At 34.1% G+C, this 14554-nt stretch overlaps 3 protein-coding genes across 3 annotated transcripts; 1 reads left to right on the forward strand and 2 right to left on the reverse strand.

The window, feature by feature from the left end:
• The first annotated feature begins 634 nt into the window (after positions 1 to 634).
• On the forward strand, positions 635 to 4940 carry LOC105644091 (EXS (ERD1/XPR1/SYG1) family protein). The gene is made up of 13 exons (XM_089720060.1): positions 635 to 1902; positions 1988 to 2288; positions 2374 to 2422; positions 2510 to 2581; positions 2698 to 2827; positions 2945 to 3065; positions 3167 to 3425; positions 3508 to 3612; positions 3698 to 3742; positions 3833 to 3982; positions 4086 to 4379; positions 4485 to 4624; positions 4732 to 4940. The coding sequence occupies exons 1-13, from the start codon at positions 1332 to 1334 to the stop codon at positions 4811 to 4813; spliced, it is 2319 nt and encodes a 772-aa protein (XP_089576186.1). The 5' UTR covers positions 635 to 1331; the 3' UTR covers positions 4814 to 4940.
• A 110-nt stretch (positions 4941 to 5050) lies between these two features.
• SPX4 (SPX domain-containing protein 4) lies at positions 5051 to 7749 on the reverse strand. Its single transcript, XM_012229344.4, has 3 exons — positions 7186 to 7749; positions 5997 to 6162; positions 5051 to 5770 (listed from the first exon to the last, which is right to left on the reverse strand). Exons 1-3 carry the CDS (start codon positions 7513 to 7515, stop codon positions 5286 to 5288), a joined length of 981 nt encoding a protein of 326 aa, XP_012084734.1. The 5' UTR covers positions 7516 to 7749; the 3' UTR covers positions 5051 to 5285.
• Positions 7750 to 8503: 754 nt separating this feature from the next.
• Positions 8504 to 13152, reverse strand: MTO1 (Pyridoxal phosphate (PLP)-dependent transferases superfamily protein). Its single transcript, XM_012229342.3, has 11 exons — positions 12594 to 13152; positions 12301 to 12404; positions 12030 to 12103; positions 11785 to 11953; positions 11189 to 11248; positions 10891 to 11094; positions 10701 to 10787; positions 10330 to 10437; positions 9457 to 9552; positions 9228 to 9346; positions 8504 to 8910 (listed from the first exon to the last, which is right to left on the reverse strand). The coding sequence occupies exons 1-11, from the start codon at positions 13069 to 13071 to the stop codon at positions 8787 to 8789; spliced, it is 1623 nt and encodes a 540-aa protein (XP_012084732.1). The 5' UTR covers positions 13072 to 13152; the 3' UTR covers positions 8504 to 8786.
• Positions 13153 to 14554: the final 1402 nt, after the last annotated feature.

Here is a 14554-nt window from a genome sequence, read left to right on the forward strand (position 1 = left end):
TTCATTTCTAAGATGTTTAGGTATTGCATATGAATGCTTATTATTATTATTTAACAATGGACAGATACATTAGGTTGACAAAGTAGCTAACAAAATCATTTCGCTTCTCTCGTAAGTAATGTACTTATATTTTGAATGCCACCTAATTAGATTTCACCTATATATATATTTAATTATGATAAAAAGTTAAAATGTTATTAGCAAATATAGTTTTCATATCTAAAAAAAAAAAGATACCAAAACAGTTTTTCTATATATATATATTGAAAATTTAAGACGAACATGAAAATTTAGGTGTTAAAATTAAAGAGATTAATAGATTGCAAGAAGATTTTAAAATTTTTGAGTCATGTCATAAAAAATGAAAAATAAAAAAATAAATACCAAAAGGATAATTAGAAAAAAAAAAGAAGAAAGAATAGTATAAGTGTAAAAATGGGCCGTCGTATACATTAAAAGACAAAGGCTCCTTTGATTAGATATGGGTCCCATGCTAATTAATACAGTTATGAGTCTGTAACCAAACCACCTAACACGTTGGAAATTCAGATAACACATATTTGTACTTCTGTTGACAAGCTCAAGACGCGTCTCATTGGATGAGTTGTGTAATTCCTTCCATTCCGTTTTCCCTTATTGACCGGTTTGTCAAATATTTTATATATAAAAAAAAAAAAGTGGCACACGACTGCACGGGCCTTCAGAACATGAATTTTCTATTCCCCATCGGAAAATCACTATCTATAATGCAAATCACGTCTATAGATCTTGCATCTAGTCAAACTAGATGTGTAAGATTTTGAGATTTATTTCCATTTATGCAAACATTTTATATAAATTTCTCTTAATTATTTCCAAATTTTCCAAAATCTCAAAAAAAGGTTTAGGAAATTTAGAAACTTTACTCTGGCTGGGTGCTGACATGATATTTATTGTCCTTCACATACAATTGGAAAGTTAACACAGTATTTCTTTCTTTCTTTCTTTCTTTCTTTTTTCCAGCTTGGAATTACAGAAAAAGACAGGCAACAATTGGCCACTATTGCTGAAATTTCAGAGATCAAGCAGCTTTTATTTTCAAACACAACCGCAATCTAAGGCTACGATATATATGTTTTTACTGTTAGAAAATCAGGAAAGAAAAGGAAAGGAAAGGAAAGGAACAGGAAGATGCTTATTAAGTGATACACTTCCTTATAAGTAGTTTCTTGATCATTATACAAGACTCAAGAACAAGTCTTGATTCAATTATATTTGACAGGTCTTTATATTCAGAAAGATTTTGTATAAATCAGCGGAAATTTGTTTGTTTTTGTTTCTTGACGTAGAAAATGAAGTTTGGGAAAGAATTTGCAGCACAAATGGTTCAAGAATGGCAGGAAGCATATATGGATTATAACCATTTGAAGAAAATCTTGAAAGAAATTTTACATTTCAAGCAAAGAAACATACCATCTTCAATGGCAGCAGCAGAACCATCAAAAACTATTTCTTTAAAGAGAAGGGTATCTCTTTATAGAGCCTTTAGTGGGCTAATATCTTCTCCGAGAAATAGTATAAGTGATGAAGATGAACCGATACTAATAACTGCATCTCAAGAAGATGAAGGAGGAGGTCATTATCGTACTACATTTCTAAATACATCAGAAGAAGGAGGAGAATATGAGCTTGAGTTCTTTAGAAAACTCGATGATCAGTTTAATAAGGTGGTTAAGTTCTATAAAGAAAAGGTTGAGGAAGTCACAGCAGAGGCTGAGGATTTAAGCAAGCAAATGGATGCTTTGATCGCGCTAAGGATCAAGGTTCATAATCCAGATCTTGGAGGTGCTTTTTTAGGGAATCTTCATGCTGATCGAGTCGGTAATCCCATCAATTGTAAAAGTGGAAGTCCTAGAAGCCAAGGTTTGGACAATTTTTATTGTTTCCAGTTATTTTCTTTACTATACAAACTATTTGAGACTAAATAAATAAACTTTTCTTTTTAAAGGAAGTTCACAAATGGAAGTGATTCAAGAAGTAGAGATGAGCAACGAAGTAAATGTAGAAGATGAGGAGAAAAGAGATAGTGACAACAATATTAAGGGCTTTAGAGCAGCCTCATTAGAAGTTTTGGATCATGTAAAGATCATTGTTGAACCTGAAACTCCTATATCTACAATGAAGAATATTATCTCTTCCTCAAAAGCAGACTTGTCGTATAGCAAGGAAGAACTGAGGAAGGTAGAGGAACTTATGGCTCGGGCTTTTACTGAATTCTACAATAAGCTTGGACTCCTTAAAAGCTACTGGTAATGCAATGTAATGTGCTTGCATTCTGAAAATTTGTGTTTTATTTTAGTATGTAACTAAGCATGTTATTGAATAATGCTGCAGTTTCTTAAATCAATTAGCATTCTCCAAGATCATGAAAAAATATGACAAGGTAATATACTACACAAATCGTAGTTATAATAATAAACTTCAACCTGCAAATTTGGATTCTATAGTACTAATTTGTGTTAAAATGCAGATAACTTCGCGGAATGCATCGAAAGCTTATCTAAAAATGGTGGATACTTCTTATCTTGGAAGTTCTGAAGAGGTGAGACTATTGATTCACTGTAATGCTGTTCTATTTGCTAGAGCGAATGTCTAATTTTAGGCACTAACTTTGCCTTTTTTGTTTTTTTTTTTTTGGTCAAAATGTTCGTTTTGCAGGTTGCTAAACTTGTAGAAAGAGTGGAGGCTATCTTCATTAAGCACTTTGCAAATGGGAATCATAGAAAAGGAATGAAGATTTTAAGACCAAGACCTAAAAGGGAAAAGCACAGAATTACCTTTATACTTGGTAAGATCTGTCTGCAACTAAAGGTTCAAGTTCAAGCATTATTAACTAGAAAATGTTAAAAATTTACTCGAAACAATCCACAATTTTCCGGTTTTGCTTACAGTTCTATACCTGCAGGTCTCTTCTCTGGTTGCTCTGCAGCACTTGCGGTAGCAGTTATTGTACTTGTACATGCTAGAGATATCCTAAATGATCCAGAAGGTCCAAAGTATATGGAAAATATATTTCCACTTTACACGTAAGTACTTGGAAATTACTTCCTTATCAGATTCTTGAATATTCCTCCCCCCCCCCCCCAAAAAAAAATTTTTTTTAAAGAAAATGTGTTATTAATTTCAGATTCTTTGGGTATATAAGTCTGCACTTGCTCATGTTTGCTGCTGCCATATACTTTTGGAAACGCTACCGGGTTAATTATGCCTTCATATTTGGTTTGAAGAGAGGAACAGAATTGGGTTATAGAGAAGTCTTACTTCTAAGTTCAGGTCTTTTATTACTCACGCTTAGTGGTGTCCTCTCAAATTTGGATATGGAGATGGAACCAAAAACAAAAAGCTACAAAGCACTTACTGAACTAGTACCTCTAGGCCTGCTCGCTGTAATCTTTCTATATTCAATTCTTGAATTCATCATTCCAATCTTATATATTATCAAATGCATATAATGTTTTTTCAATGCAGGTTGTGCTTTTTATAACATTCTGTCCATTCAATATCATTTACCGGTCGAGTCGCTTCTTTCTGATCCAATGTTTTATTCATTGTCTCCTTGCTCCTCTTTATAAGGTAAAAGGATTAAGGAGTTGCAAACACAAAACAGAAAATTTCATAAATAAAGAAATTTAATGTTTGTTCCATTATGTGTTTATAGGTTACCCTTGCAGATTTTTTCTTGGGTGATCAGCTTACTAGCCAGGTTTGAAATGGTTGATGTTTTAATAACTGAATAAAGATATCAGACATTTTCTGTTGTCTCTGAATATGTTCAATTATTTGTTATTTTCAGGTGCAAGCTTTCAGGAATTTGGAATTCTATATTTGCTATTATGGTTGGGGAGATTTTAAAAGGAGGTCAAATAAATGCCTTGAAAGTCAAGTTTTTGAAACTTTTTATTTTGTTGTAGCAATCGTTCCATACTGGGTTCGCTTTCTTCAGGTTAATTTCTGATGTAAACAAACTTTTATTGCAACTGCAAGCATCTTCTTTCATATATATATATATAGTGTACTCATACAGTAGTTTATATCAATGTTCTTAGTGTCTCCGTCGATTGTTTGAAGAGAAAGATACAATGCAAGCATATAATTCAGTAAAATACTTTTCGATAATTATCGCGGTTGCATTGAAGACATATCATGATCTGAAAGTCGGAAAAACAAATCTGGAAATCATTTGGAAGATTATGGTTGCAGTGACCTCAGGTTTTGCAACCATTTTTGGTACATATTGGGACATTGTAATAGATTGGGGACTTCTGCAGAGAAATTCTAGAAATCCTTGGTTGAGAGATAAACTTCTTATACCCAACAAAAATGTTTACTTTGTTGCAATGGTAAGAGAATCTATCAATTTTCCTCAGTATTAGTCAGTGTTTATGTTTTTTTTTTTTTTTTAATTTTATTTGCTAGAAGTAACAGTAACTTGTGATAAATTGCAGGGTTTGAATATTGTGTTAAGACTTGCTTGGTTACAGACTGTGTTAGGTTTTACAGAAGCACCTTATCTGCATAAATCTGCATTAACTGCAATTGTTGCCTGCTTGGAGATAATTCGCCGAGGCATCTGGAATTTTTTCAGGTACAACACAGCTCTTCCAGTTGCGGGTTGGAGTGACTTGCAAAAATAAGTAATATTCAATTAAATGTGTAAAAACTGGATACTGAGTTCTTCATTTTATTGATCAGGCTGGAGAATGAGCACTTGAACAATGTCGGCAAGTATCGCGCTTTTAAATCAGTACCTTTACCCTTCTACTATGGTGTATGATGAAGAAGATGGTGAAAACAAGATGTTAGAATCACAATGACAAATAGGAAATTTTGTTTATTATTTTGTTGTGATGTGAGTGAGAGAGCAGCTTTTTATATACCAAATGCTGAAGCGTTTCAAGTTCTTCTTTCTTGACTAAAATTGACAAGCAACTAAATTTTGAATCATCTGCTTAAAACCATCTATACTTTCAAAAATTAAAGGCCACTTTTGACCTAATTCAACAATAAAGAGTGAACAGAGAATATTACTATCCATAAGAAGTTGGCGGGAACGTTATTAAACAAAATTATCCATGAGAAAAAGCTTCAGCAATGCTACAACTTACAGCTTAAGTTGACCAATAATACAAACTACTGCAAGAGACATTTTATTCAGTTTCCTACTGTTTGATTAACCTTTGGTTCATAAAAAAGAAGACGGTGAATTAGAGACTGGATATGGTACTGCACCATCTATAAGAAAGTTGTTAGACAGAATCCACATCTTCTTGATCTGACTCCTCTCTGTTATGCAGCGTGTCTGAAGAGTTTGAAGCTGAGTTTTCAGCTGTTACTGCCCCATTACTTTCATCATCCTGGTTCTTGAAGACAGATGAAAATGACAGCGGATTGTAGGTAGAGCTTGCTTTCTGAAGGCCTCGTATGGCTTTCATAGCAGCAAGGGTGCTGCGATATATATCCATGGTGTCATCCCCAAGAGTTGATGATGCCTCGGGTGAGATATTTGCTGGGTTATTTGGCTCTGGATTTGGCTGCTTTTGTGTAGCATTAGTAGATTCAATAACTTCAGCATATAATGGAAATAAGAGCTCGAGATTCGCCTCACATTCATGGACTAGCCTTGTTAGAGGTTCTGTTGTAAAAAAAGGCTGGCGAACAGCAAGCTGGGTGAAAGGTAGACAAAGCAATCCTCCAGTTCGTTTATCATACTTCTTCAAAATCTTTACTACTCCTGTCAAAGCGGAAAAATAAATATTGTTAGGAAAAGAGAGAAACTATATCTCACTGACTGACATATGATTGGGGAACATGAAATTACTCATGTAGCTACCTTACATAATTTTCAGCTAGGTAGCTAAAATTTTTGAGAAGCACCATCCTCCATGAAAAGTGAGAAAGCCCTTAACCACAAAAGCGAGATGTAGAAGGGAAAAAATTAAATTAAGTAGCTAGAGTACCTGCAAAATTTAAGGAGCTATAATTTTTTAGGAGGACCATCTGCCCATGAATGGTGACCAAATCTTTACGAATGTCCATCATTTCTTCACTAAATTCACTCTCCGATGTAAAAACTCCTCTATTGCTGCTCTGTTCCTTTAGATGCTCAATTCTTTCTTTCAGTTCCTACATGATTGTAAACAATAGTTACTTGAAAAAGAAAAAAGAGTACATTAACGGAGGCACAGGATTTGTAGCATGATAAAATTCATTCTTCTACAAGCAGAAATTATGAAAAGATTCAATTGGAAAATTAGAAAATACAGGTTATTTATGCCTTACAGCCCTATCTCCAATATATTTGATCCCACCCCACTTGAATGTGAACATAACCTTTGTACTAGCTTGGAGCATTCTGCTATGAAAAAATGTACTGTACTGATCAATATTCAAGATACCCTTAACATCTGGATAGCAACTTGCTTGGTCTACTGCATACTAATATAATCCAATGCAGAGTAAGCATCGATCATGTCCATTTATGGTTCTGCTAATGAAGATTTTCTAGCCAAATAATTAACAGGATGCAGCAAACAACTCGATACTTCCAAGTGTGAAAACCTAAACCACTACGAAAGACGCATTCTGTGGGCATACAGACCAGATTTGTGAGAGGTGTTCTTATATTCACATTTTACTTTAACCAAAGGCAACTAGAACTTGCTGATTAACAGAGAGATAAAGCATGAATCAGAATAAAGAATTAAGATAAGAAAAGAAGATTCTGCGATATCAAATAACACTAGAGGAAAAGAAAACTCCTATAGGCGTGTTCCTCGTCAGTTCCAACTTTTATTACCAAACATTTAGAAATAGAGGCAAGGCCACTTGTAATTATCACTTGCCATGAAAATTATTTATTTTTTCTTCACTTATTATCTTAGTTCCAACGGATGCATAATCAACATTGAAGTTTTTAGTCCCGATTAAAATCAAGAACAAAAAAATTCTATACAATCACACAAAAACCCAATAGTCTTTCCATATCGCGTATCAAATCACAGTAACTTGAATTAGCCAATAGATTACAAACTGTATATAAATCAAATTTCAGAAACCCACATGAAACATAAAATGAGATATGTAAATGAAAATACCATTAACTATTGGCATGTCAAATAACAAAGAATTAGTGATTGCAAAGGGAACCTGAAAACGGATAATGAACTCTTCTTCTTTATCAACATAAAAGTCATTGAACTTATCAAACTCCTCATTTAAAATTCTAATAAACCAATCCTCGAAGAGCATCAAGGACCTGTTTGCATCACCCTCAGGATGATGATGGGTATGATCATCAAGAACATCAAAGGGCGGTGGTGGAAGGAGAACAGCAGGATGAAGGGAGAGAGAAACGCCATCAGAGGTTGCATGGAACTGTTTGAGAAGCTTTTTGAGAGGCTTATAGCAAAGAAATTTGTCTCTCCACTCTGGTAGGGTTTCTTCCAGGTGGGTCTTGAATTCTTTTCCAAATTTCATTGCTTCTGGATTATCTTATCAGATGTTTGTTTGTTTTGTTTAGGTAGAAAAACAAATTCGAAAAGGGTAAGGAGGAATTTGGAATCTTTTGTTAGTGGGCAAAGAAGATTGGATTGGATTGGATAGACTCTAATTTAATTTGACAATATTAATGTCCAGATGCAGTCCTTTGTATTAGTATCATCGTTAGATTGAATTGGCAATGCATCTTCTCCTTATTTTCGTTTTTTATTTTTTTAATTTTGCATCAGTCGGTTATTTAAATTGCATTTCGGGAGGTCAACCCCGTAATGATCTTTTTTTTTTATTTATTTTTACACATGGTGTCCATACTCGGCCGGCCGATGACATAAATTGCCTGTCAGTGACCCATTTGCAATTTTTACAGACTCCTTTCCTCTGATGAAAACGGGTAAATTGTTGATTCAAAAAAGATTATAAATTCAAAAATTATACAAATTACGGTTTAAAGATTTAAGAAATTAAATCCGAACAAGTCTAATGTATTGGAAAACAATATAACTTGTTATTGAAAATGATTGTTAATGCTGAAAATGTGGAATTCTTCTATTTGCCGAACTACAGTCCTAGGTCTTTTTTGCTTATGCCTTTTTATTCACTGTCTTATAGAATATTCTCAGAACAAATCGTGCAAATATAAAAATACCAATCTGTAATTAGATCATGCGCACTAAAAGCTCAAAAATGGAACATAATACAACATTACACATTTCTATTCAAGCCCGAGAAACATGTCGAAACCAGGTAAAACACGATTCCATTGTGAGTTCAAATTCAAAGTAATGGGTCTTTCGATTAATCAGACATAAATGTTTATTATGCCTACAGACTAATTTATCTCGAGATTCTCCTCCACTCGTTATAATTATATCCCTTTTTTAAACTATCCATCGATCTATTATTATTGTCAAACCATGACAATTGAAAGCGAGTGACTGGCCAAAAATCATAATCCAACCTCCAACCATTCAGAGCATAAACCAGCAGAATGACATTGATTAAAGATTACCAAATTAAAGTTTCATGTTCAAGAATCATCACTTGAAAGTAATGTCTGTCAAACTGAAACAAAAAAACTTGTTGATCAAACGTCGTTTGAACCACCAAATAACAGCCACAATTGAGCATACAAAGGAGGAAAAAAAAAGAAGACAGGATAGATGCTGCGCGTAATGCAGTCTCCAAGCTTTATAATATTCATCCTCCAGAATCCCAAAACACGGACTTTGAAGTCTCCCACATCCACCACCCTATATGGCCTCCAGAGCTTGAAGTACATCAGCTTTCAAATCTTCAAAGGCTTCAACTCCAAAGCTGAACCGAACCAAGTTATCTTTAATCCCATAACTTTCCCTCTGTGATTGTGTAAGATCCCTGTAGCAAAATTCGAAAGAAAAATAATTAAAACAATGAATTGAACTCATACAAAGCGAAACTGCATTTTTACATTATTCCAGCAAAATGAAAAATTTTACAGAATGATATAGCAGATGACTAGTGTATTGGAGTATGACCATAAGACTAAACAGGTCATCACATTTAGAATCTCTTTTAAGCTAACAATTAAGTGGATTAATGCAATCAGGTGTGGAAAATTATCATTTTAACACTCAACAAAGAGGAAATTTAAGTAGATTCAATGAGCCCAAAGCAAGTAAAACCATAATCAAAGTATTTAAGCTTCAATATACCAGTAAGACATTATAGCAGGCTGATCTACAATGCTTTCAACACCACCAAATGATGGGGCAATATATGGGATTTTCAATGAATCCACAAATTTTATGGTGGTCTTCAAGTCTCCATCAACCTGCACCATTATACATATATGAGCTTAAAAATTTTATACAAAATCCAAGACGTTATAAACAAGCGAATTGCAATACCAGCTATCAGCATTTTGTAGTCCAAACTACTAACCTCAAAACTGACGACACCACCAAAGCCAGTCATTTGCTGCTTGGCAATGTGATGTTCAGGATGACTAGGCAAGCCAGGATAATAAACGCACCTCACCTGCCGAAATCATCCCAAAAATTCTCATTAGATGGATGTGATAGCTTAATATCATGAAGGAAAAAAGTAATGATATATCATGTATATTTCATGCAGCCTTAAATCTCACCAACAGCAAATTATCATGGAATATGAGACTGGTAATCCAGCCCACAATTCCAGAATGTGATACATCTGGAAAAATTTTGCCTGCTTGACTTTATGGTTCACAGGTAATTTGCTCTATCATCACTAAGTCCAATACAACTAAGTTATCCAATAGTAAAAAATGATTTTCACATTATTTAACTTGATTCTATGGCTCCTAATTCGCCAATTAGTGTTTTTACTATCAATTTTCTAAGTATGTAACTTCCTATTTTATTTTTTGCAATTTTTTTTTTTAAATTTCTTAATTTTATAATTATAAATCTTAAAATGTATTGTTTAATTATAACCGAATGTGCCCCCAAATTCCAACCCTTGATCCTTCACTGCTTCCTAAGACAGCAAACTATAGATTAAGGTAAATATGCCTCTGCTCATGGTGAGCATCAGGTGCTAACAGTGATTCATGCTACAAGGTTCTTTAAACTGCAGTTAGGAAGCAATGCATAGGATAAGTTTAGCATGAAATATAGCATTTAGACAACCTCCTCTCATATTAGACAAGCTCCTGGAGCTGCACCAATTGCGGTGAAATGTAGAACTACTAAGGTTCAGTTTGACAACTATGGGAAACAATATTGCAACAAGTACATAAAATCATATTGCTGTAATATGAAATATTACACACACCTTAGGATGTGCCTCTAAAACTTCGGCCATCCTCATTGCTGTTGAATTCTGTTGCTGTACACGAAGATGCAGTGTCTTCATGCCTCGGATGATCAGATAAGCAGCATTCTGTACATTGGAAAAGAGGAAAGGAAAAAGTTTTCAGTTAAAAGCTTGAATTGCATATAGGAAATCAAACAATCATCTCATTGGAAATCAATCTAAACATTTTTCAAGAGTCAAGACCAAATGTTTAAACATCAATATATCAACTTAAAAACCCTCAAAGTTAAAAAGATTACTGATACCAAAGATCCATTGAAGACTGAACGGATATAAGGAAATTTGGAGAGAAAAAAAACCTAGAAGCCAAATTAGTCAAGAAAACTCACCGGGTTAAGAGTGCCACCCAAAATATGGTGCAAATTACGAATTTCTGAAATTATCTTTGTGGAACCACTTATGCATCCTCCAAGGACCTGGAATGGGTATTTGTGTTTAATTCTTAGGCTTGTAAACAAGCTGGTGGCTCAAGTGTTGTTGCCTTTTAACTAACTAATAAAACAATGAACTCAAACTTACATCATTATGGCCACCAATGAACTTTGTTACAGAGTGCAGAGTAAGATCAGCACCTAGAGCAAGGGCCTTCTGATTAAGAGGTGTTGCAAACGTACCATCTATGCAAACTAATGCTCCTTTTCTATGGCAGAGGTCTGAAACTAACTTGATGTCAACACATCTGAATAATGGATTGGTAGGAGACTCAGTAAAGAAAAGAGAAACCTGCATGGAATTAGAACCAATCAACTTAGAATAATGTATCATTACATTAAACTCAAAACTTTCAAAAGCATTCTGAATTATTTTCATTACTAACTTTGTTGTTATCAAGTGCAGATTCAAGACCTTTAATATCTGCAGGGTCAATCACGGAGGCCTGCATTATCAATAATAATCAAAATCATAAAAACAAATTTAAAAATAAATCCATAATACAGAATATTTGAGAGAAAGCAAGTGCTTCACTAACCACATATAGATTTGAACACCAGATTTTTAAAGAAATAAAGCAAGCAATTTCCTCAAATATATAGAAATAAAATAGGAACCATTTGCATCAATATACTAACGGCTCCAGACCCACAAAGACATTAAACAATACATCAACATTCTGCAATTACTGTGTTATTTTCTTCCCATCATACACATTAGTATATTTAGGAGAAAATTAGAAAAACAAAATACATTTATTTCTTAGAAAATATGAGAAATGAAAGGGGAAAAAGCTACTTGGTTTGTCTTTTCATCCTTAATGTGTTAAAACCAGTGAAATACATCATTGCAACTACTGAAGTTATTTAACTATTTCAGGATTTGCACCATAATTTATAAGCAAGGAAGGCTTCAATCTTTTCACGAGGAATCAAAGATGCAAGAAAGTTTTCAGCAACATCAAGCAGCGAAAGAAAATACCGTGATTCCCATTTTAGGAAGAATATTCTCAATGAAGATCCTTGTCTTTCTATAGCAATCTGTGGTTGTCACAATATGCCCACCAGCTGGAACCAATGCCATCAGCATGACTGTACTAGCACACATCCCAGATGCCATAATCAAAGTCGATTCAGCCCCCTCAAGTGCGCTGATTCAGAGCAAATTTATCAATCATGCAGGCACAAAAGTCAAAAGATCATAAGCACACAAATGCAAAGACAAACCTTATCTTCTCTTCTGCGACCACTGTGGTTGGATTTCCATAGCGGCCATATTCAAAACTTGCACTGCGTTTCTCCTGCAACAAGGATCATATACATATATATAATCCATTAGTATCATCAAACTTACATATAAATGTCTCTCTAAGTTGTTAATAGATGAATATTCAAATATACCATCAACAATACTAATACATGCATCAATTTGTTATCAGATTTCATAAATTTTGAAAACATGTATTACGCATAATAAATAATTATTATCAATGCGAACCTTGAAGTCAATAAGGTCAGCAGTTTTCTTAAAGAAATATGCAGAAGTATTAACCACTGGAGTCGGAATTGCATCTGTAACTATACCGCGACCTAATCTTTCTCCTGCAGTAACCAACCACAAAATACCCAATTATTAATCCCGTATTACAATAAGAAATCAAGTAAGACCTGATTAAATAAATCACAAACAGAAAAGGCGAATCTAATATATACTTTAACACTAATTAGGCATTAAAGTATAAATATAAAAAACTTAACAAAATAATTTTGACGATATTTGAATAATTTTACCGGCATGAACTGCAAGGCTTCCATCGGAGCCCAAAAACGAATTCTCGGTAGTTAGATCCTTCAACTGTACACTTTCATTCTCGTTAAGCTCCTCAACTACCACCACCTTATCGCCGATAACTGGCTCGGCAGTGGGGATTGCAGAGGCGGCGGCGGCGGCAGCGTTGGCCGCCGCCGAGGGAACACTGGAGGCGGAGTTGTTGGACCACGAAGCCGCGACTACTTGTGCGACGCCGATGTTGCTGCAGTTCCTGCGAGCCTTAGTGCTGAGCTGGCGGACAAAGTTAGGAGGGAACTTCAAGATCAGAGATGACATTCCACCTCCGAAAAATGATGCCGTTCCATGACGAACCGAATTGACTCGAGGAGAAAACCGGCTGTAGCTCGGCTGGTCCGTGCCGGACGGATCGGAACGGCATTCGAAGGAAGGGGAGAAGACGGCAAGGGACTTGGGACATGGACACGAGGAGACGGCCATTTTTGCGACGTAGCTCAGGATACTGCCTTCTATGAGATTCGGGAAGGAGAGGCGCGTTTGGTATGTATGGCTCTACGAGGATTCAAGTGGTCAAATAAAAGCGTTGGTTTTCTTGTCGTATTTGGTGTTTGGCATATAGAGGTGACGTGTATTTTTTTTTTTTTAAATTATAATCGTACATTAAATTTTATTAAAAAAATTTACTTTATCCTTGTCTTTTACAAGAATAGCCCATCATACCATCATATTTTTATACCTTATAATCCATTTTTTTGCTAATTTGTGATCAAAATAATTTAAAGAGGTTAGGTTAATTTTACTGACCAAACACGTGAGAGAAAATTTCATGAGTTAAAGATCTCTAAATGGAATCAGCAGCATCAACATGATCTCTAACAATAGCTTTTTTGGCCAATCATAGCTCATCAGAATATGAATGCATCGAATTTTTTTTCACCCTCTTTAATCTTTTTATCAAAATTCAGTTGGGTGTCAAATTTGAGAAAACACGACCATTCTGATTAAAACCATTTTCGGTGTTTGGTGCTTGTTATTTTTTCATGGGTATGGTGATGAGATGGATTATTGAGTGGTTAAGCAAATTGAAATTAATAGAATCGAATAGTTGAATAGAGCAGTGAATTGAAATTTCAAGAAATATTAAATAGTTAAAATAATAGAGTAGAAATTGAAAAATTAGAAAAAAAAAAACAAAGAGAAAATAAATTTCTGTTCCCTTCTTGTTCTGTTACCCTTTGTTTATTAGTTTTGGTTTCTGATACCTCTTCAAATAAAGCAAAAAAAACATGGCCTTTTTGGAAATTAATTCCAACAATGGCGAAAACAAATAAATCTTTATTTTTCATTAGAGGCAAAGGATATCCATAAAAATATTTATTTCCTTCAAACGATGTAGCATTGAATATTGGCAAATGAAGCTGGAAAAAGAAAACAAATTCAACCTATTCACAAAAAGAGTCTTTAAAATCAGAAATCTTCATTATCTTCACCCTTCGTTTCTTCATCTTCCTCGTTATCATTGCTTTAGGCCTGTGAATTGGACACAATGATGATAATAAAACCATAAGAATTTTCTATTTTAATGTGATAAATAAGAGTTATCAAATAATCGATGGTTATTTTATTTCTATTTTCTATTTTATTTCTATATAGAAAGAGAAAAGGAAAAGACAAAAACGCCCAGATCATGTGAAACTATAACAATTGCCAATTTTTGGAACTCCAATAAATAAATTTTAATTTGTTATCTTTGGTTCGTCTTGTCAAAGATTAGCATCAAATTACATATAATTTAATATTAATAGAAAAATGAAAATATAAAATTCAAGCAATGTGCTAACACTTGAAAAAGACATTTATAGAATCATTTGAATAATATACCGATGTGCGAAATGCAAATTATTAATTTATATGCAAAGTCCTTAAATTGAGTAGAAATAATAAAAATTATTAATACAAAAGA

This window comes from Jatropha curcas, chromosome 4, assembly GCF_041381405.1.
Source record: "Jatropha curcas cultivar XTBG-Jc1 chromosome 4, XTBG_Jcur_1.0, whole genome shotgun sequence".
In the NCBI taxonomy this organism is placed as follows: Eukaryota; Viridiplantae; Streptophyta; class Magnoliopsida; order Malpighiales; family Euphorbiaceae; genus Jatropha; species Jatropha curcas.

Bases quoted from the DNA above. Each gene is read 5' to 3' on its own strand.
- SPX4 (XM_012229344.4), bottom strand. From the start codon at position 7,515: ATGAAATTTGGAAAAGAATTCAAGACCCACCTGGAAGAAACCCTACCA. The intron at 6,163-7,185 runs GTTCCCTTTGCA...ACAATCATGTAG, and splicing joins AGTTCATTATCCGTTTTCAG to GAACTGAAAGAAAGAATTGA. The intron at 5,771-5,996 runs GTACTCTAGCTA...CCGCTTTGACAG, and splicing joins TAGCTCCTTAAATTTTGCAG to GAGTAGTAAAGATTTTGAAG.
- LOC105644091 (XM_089720060.1), top strand. From the start codon at position 1,332: ATGAAGTTTGGGAAAGAATTTGCAGCACAAATGGTTCAAGAATGGCAG. The intron at 1,903-1,987 runs GTTTGGACAATT...TTCTTTTTAAAG, and splicing joins TGGAAGTCCTAGAAGCCAAG to GAAGTTCACAAATGGAAGTG. The intron at 4,625-4,731 runs GTACAACACAGC...TTTATTGATCAG, and splicing joins GGCATCTGGAATTTTTTCAG to GCTGGAGAATGAGCACTTGA.
- MTO1 (XM_012229342.3), bottom strand. From the start codon at position 13,071: ATGGCCGTCTCCTCGTGTCCATGTCCCAAGTCCCTTGCCGTCTTCTCC. The intron at 11,954-12,029 runs GTTTGTCTTTGC...GCTCTGAATCAG, and splicing joins GTCGCAGAAGAGAAGATAAG to CGCACTTGAGGGGGCTGAAT. The intron at 9,347-9,456 runs GTTAGTAGTTTG...ATAATGGTGCAG, and splicing joins GTGGTGTCGTCAGTTTTGAG to GTTGATGGAGACTTGAAGAC.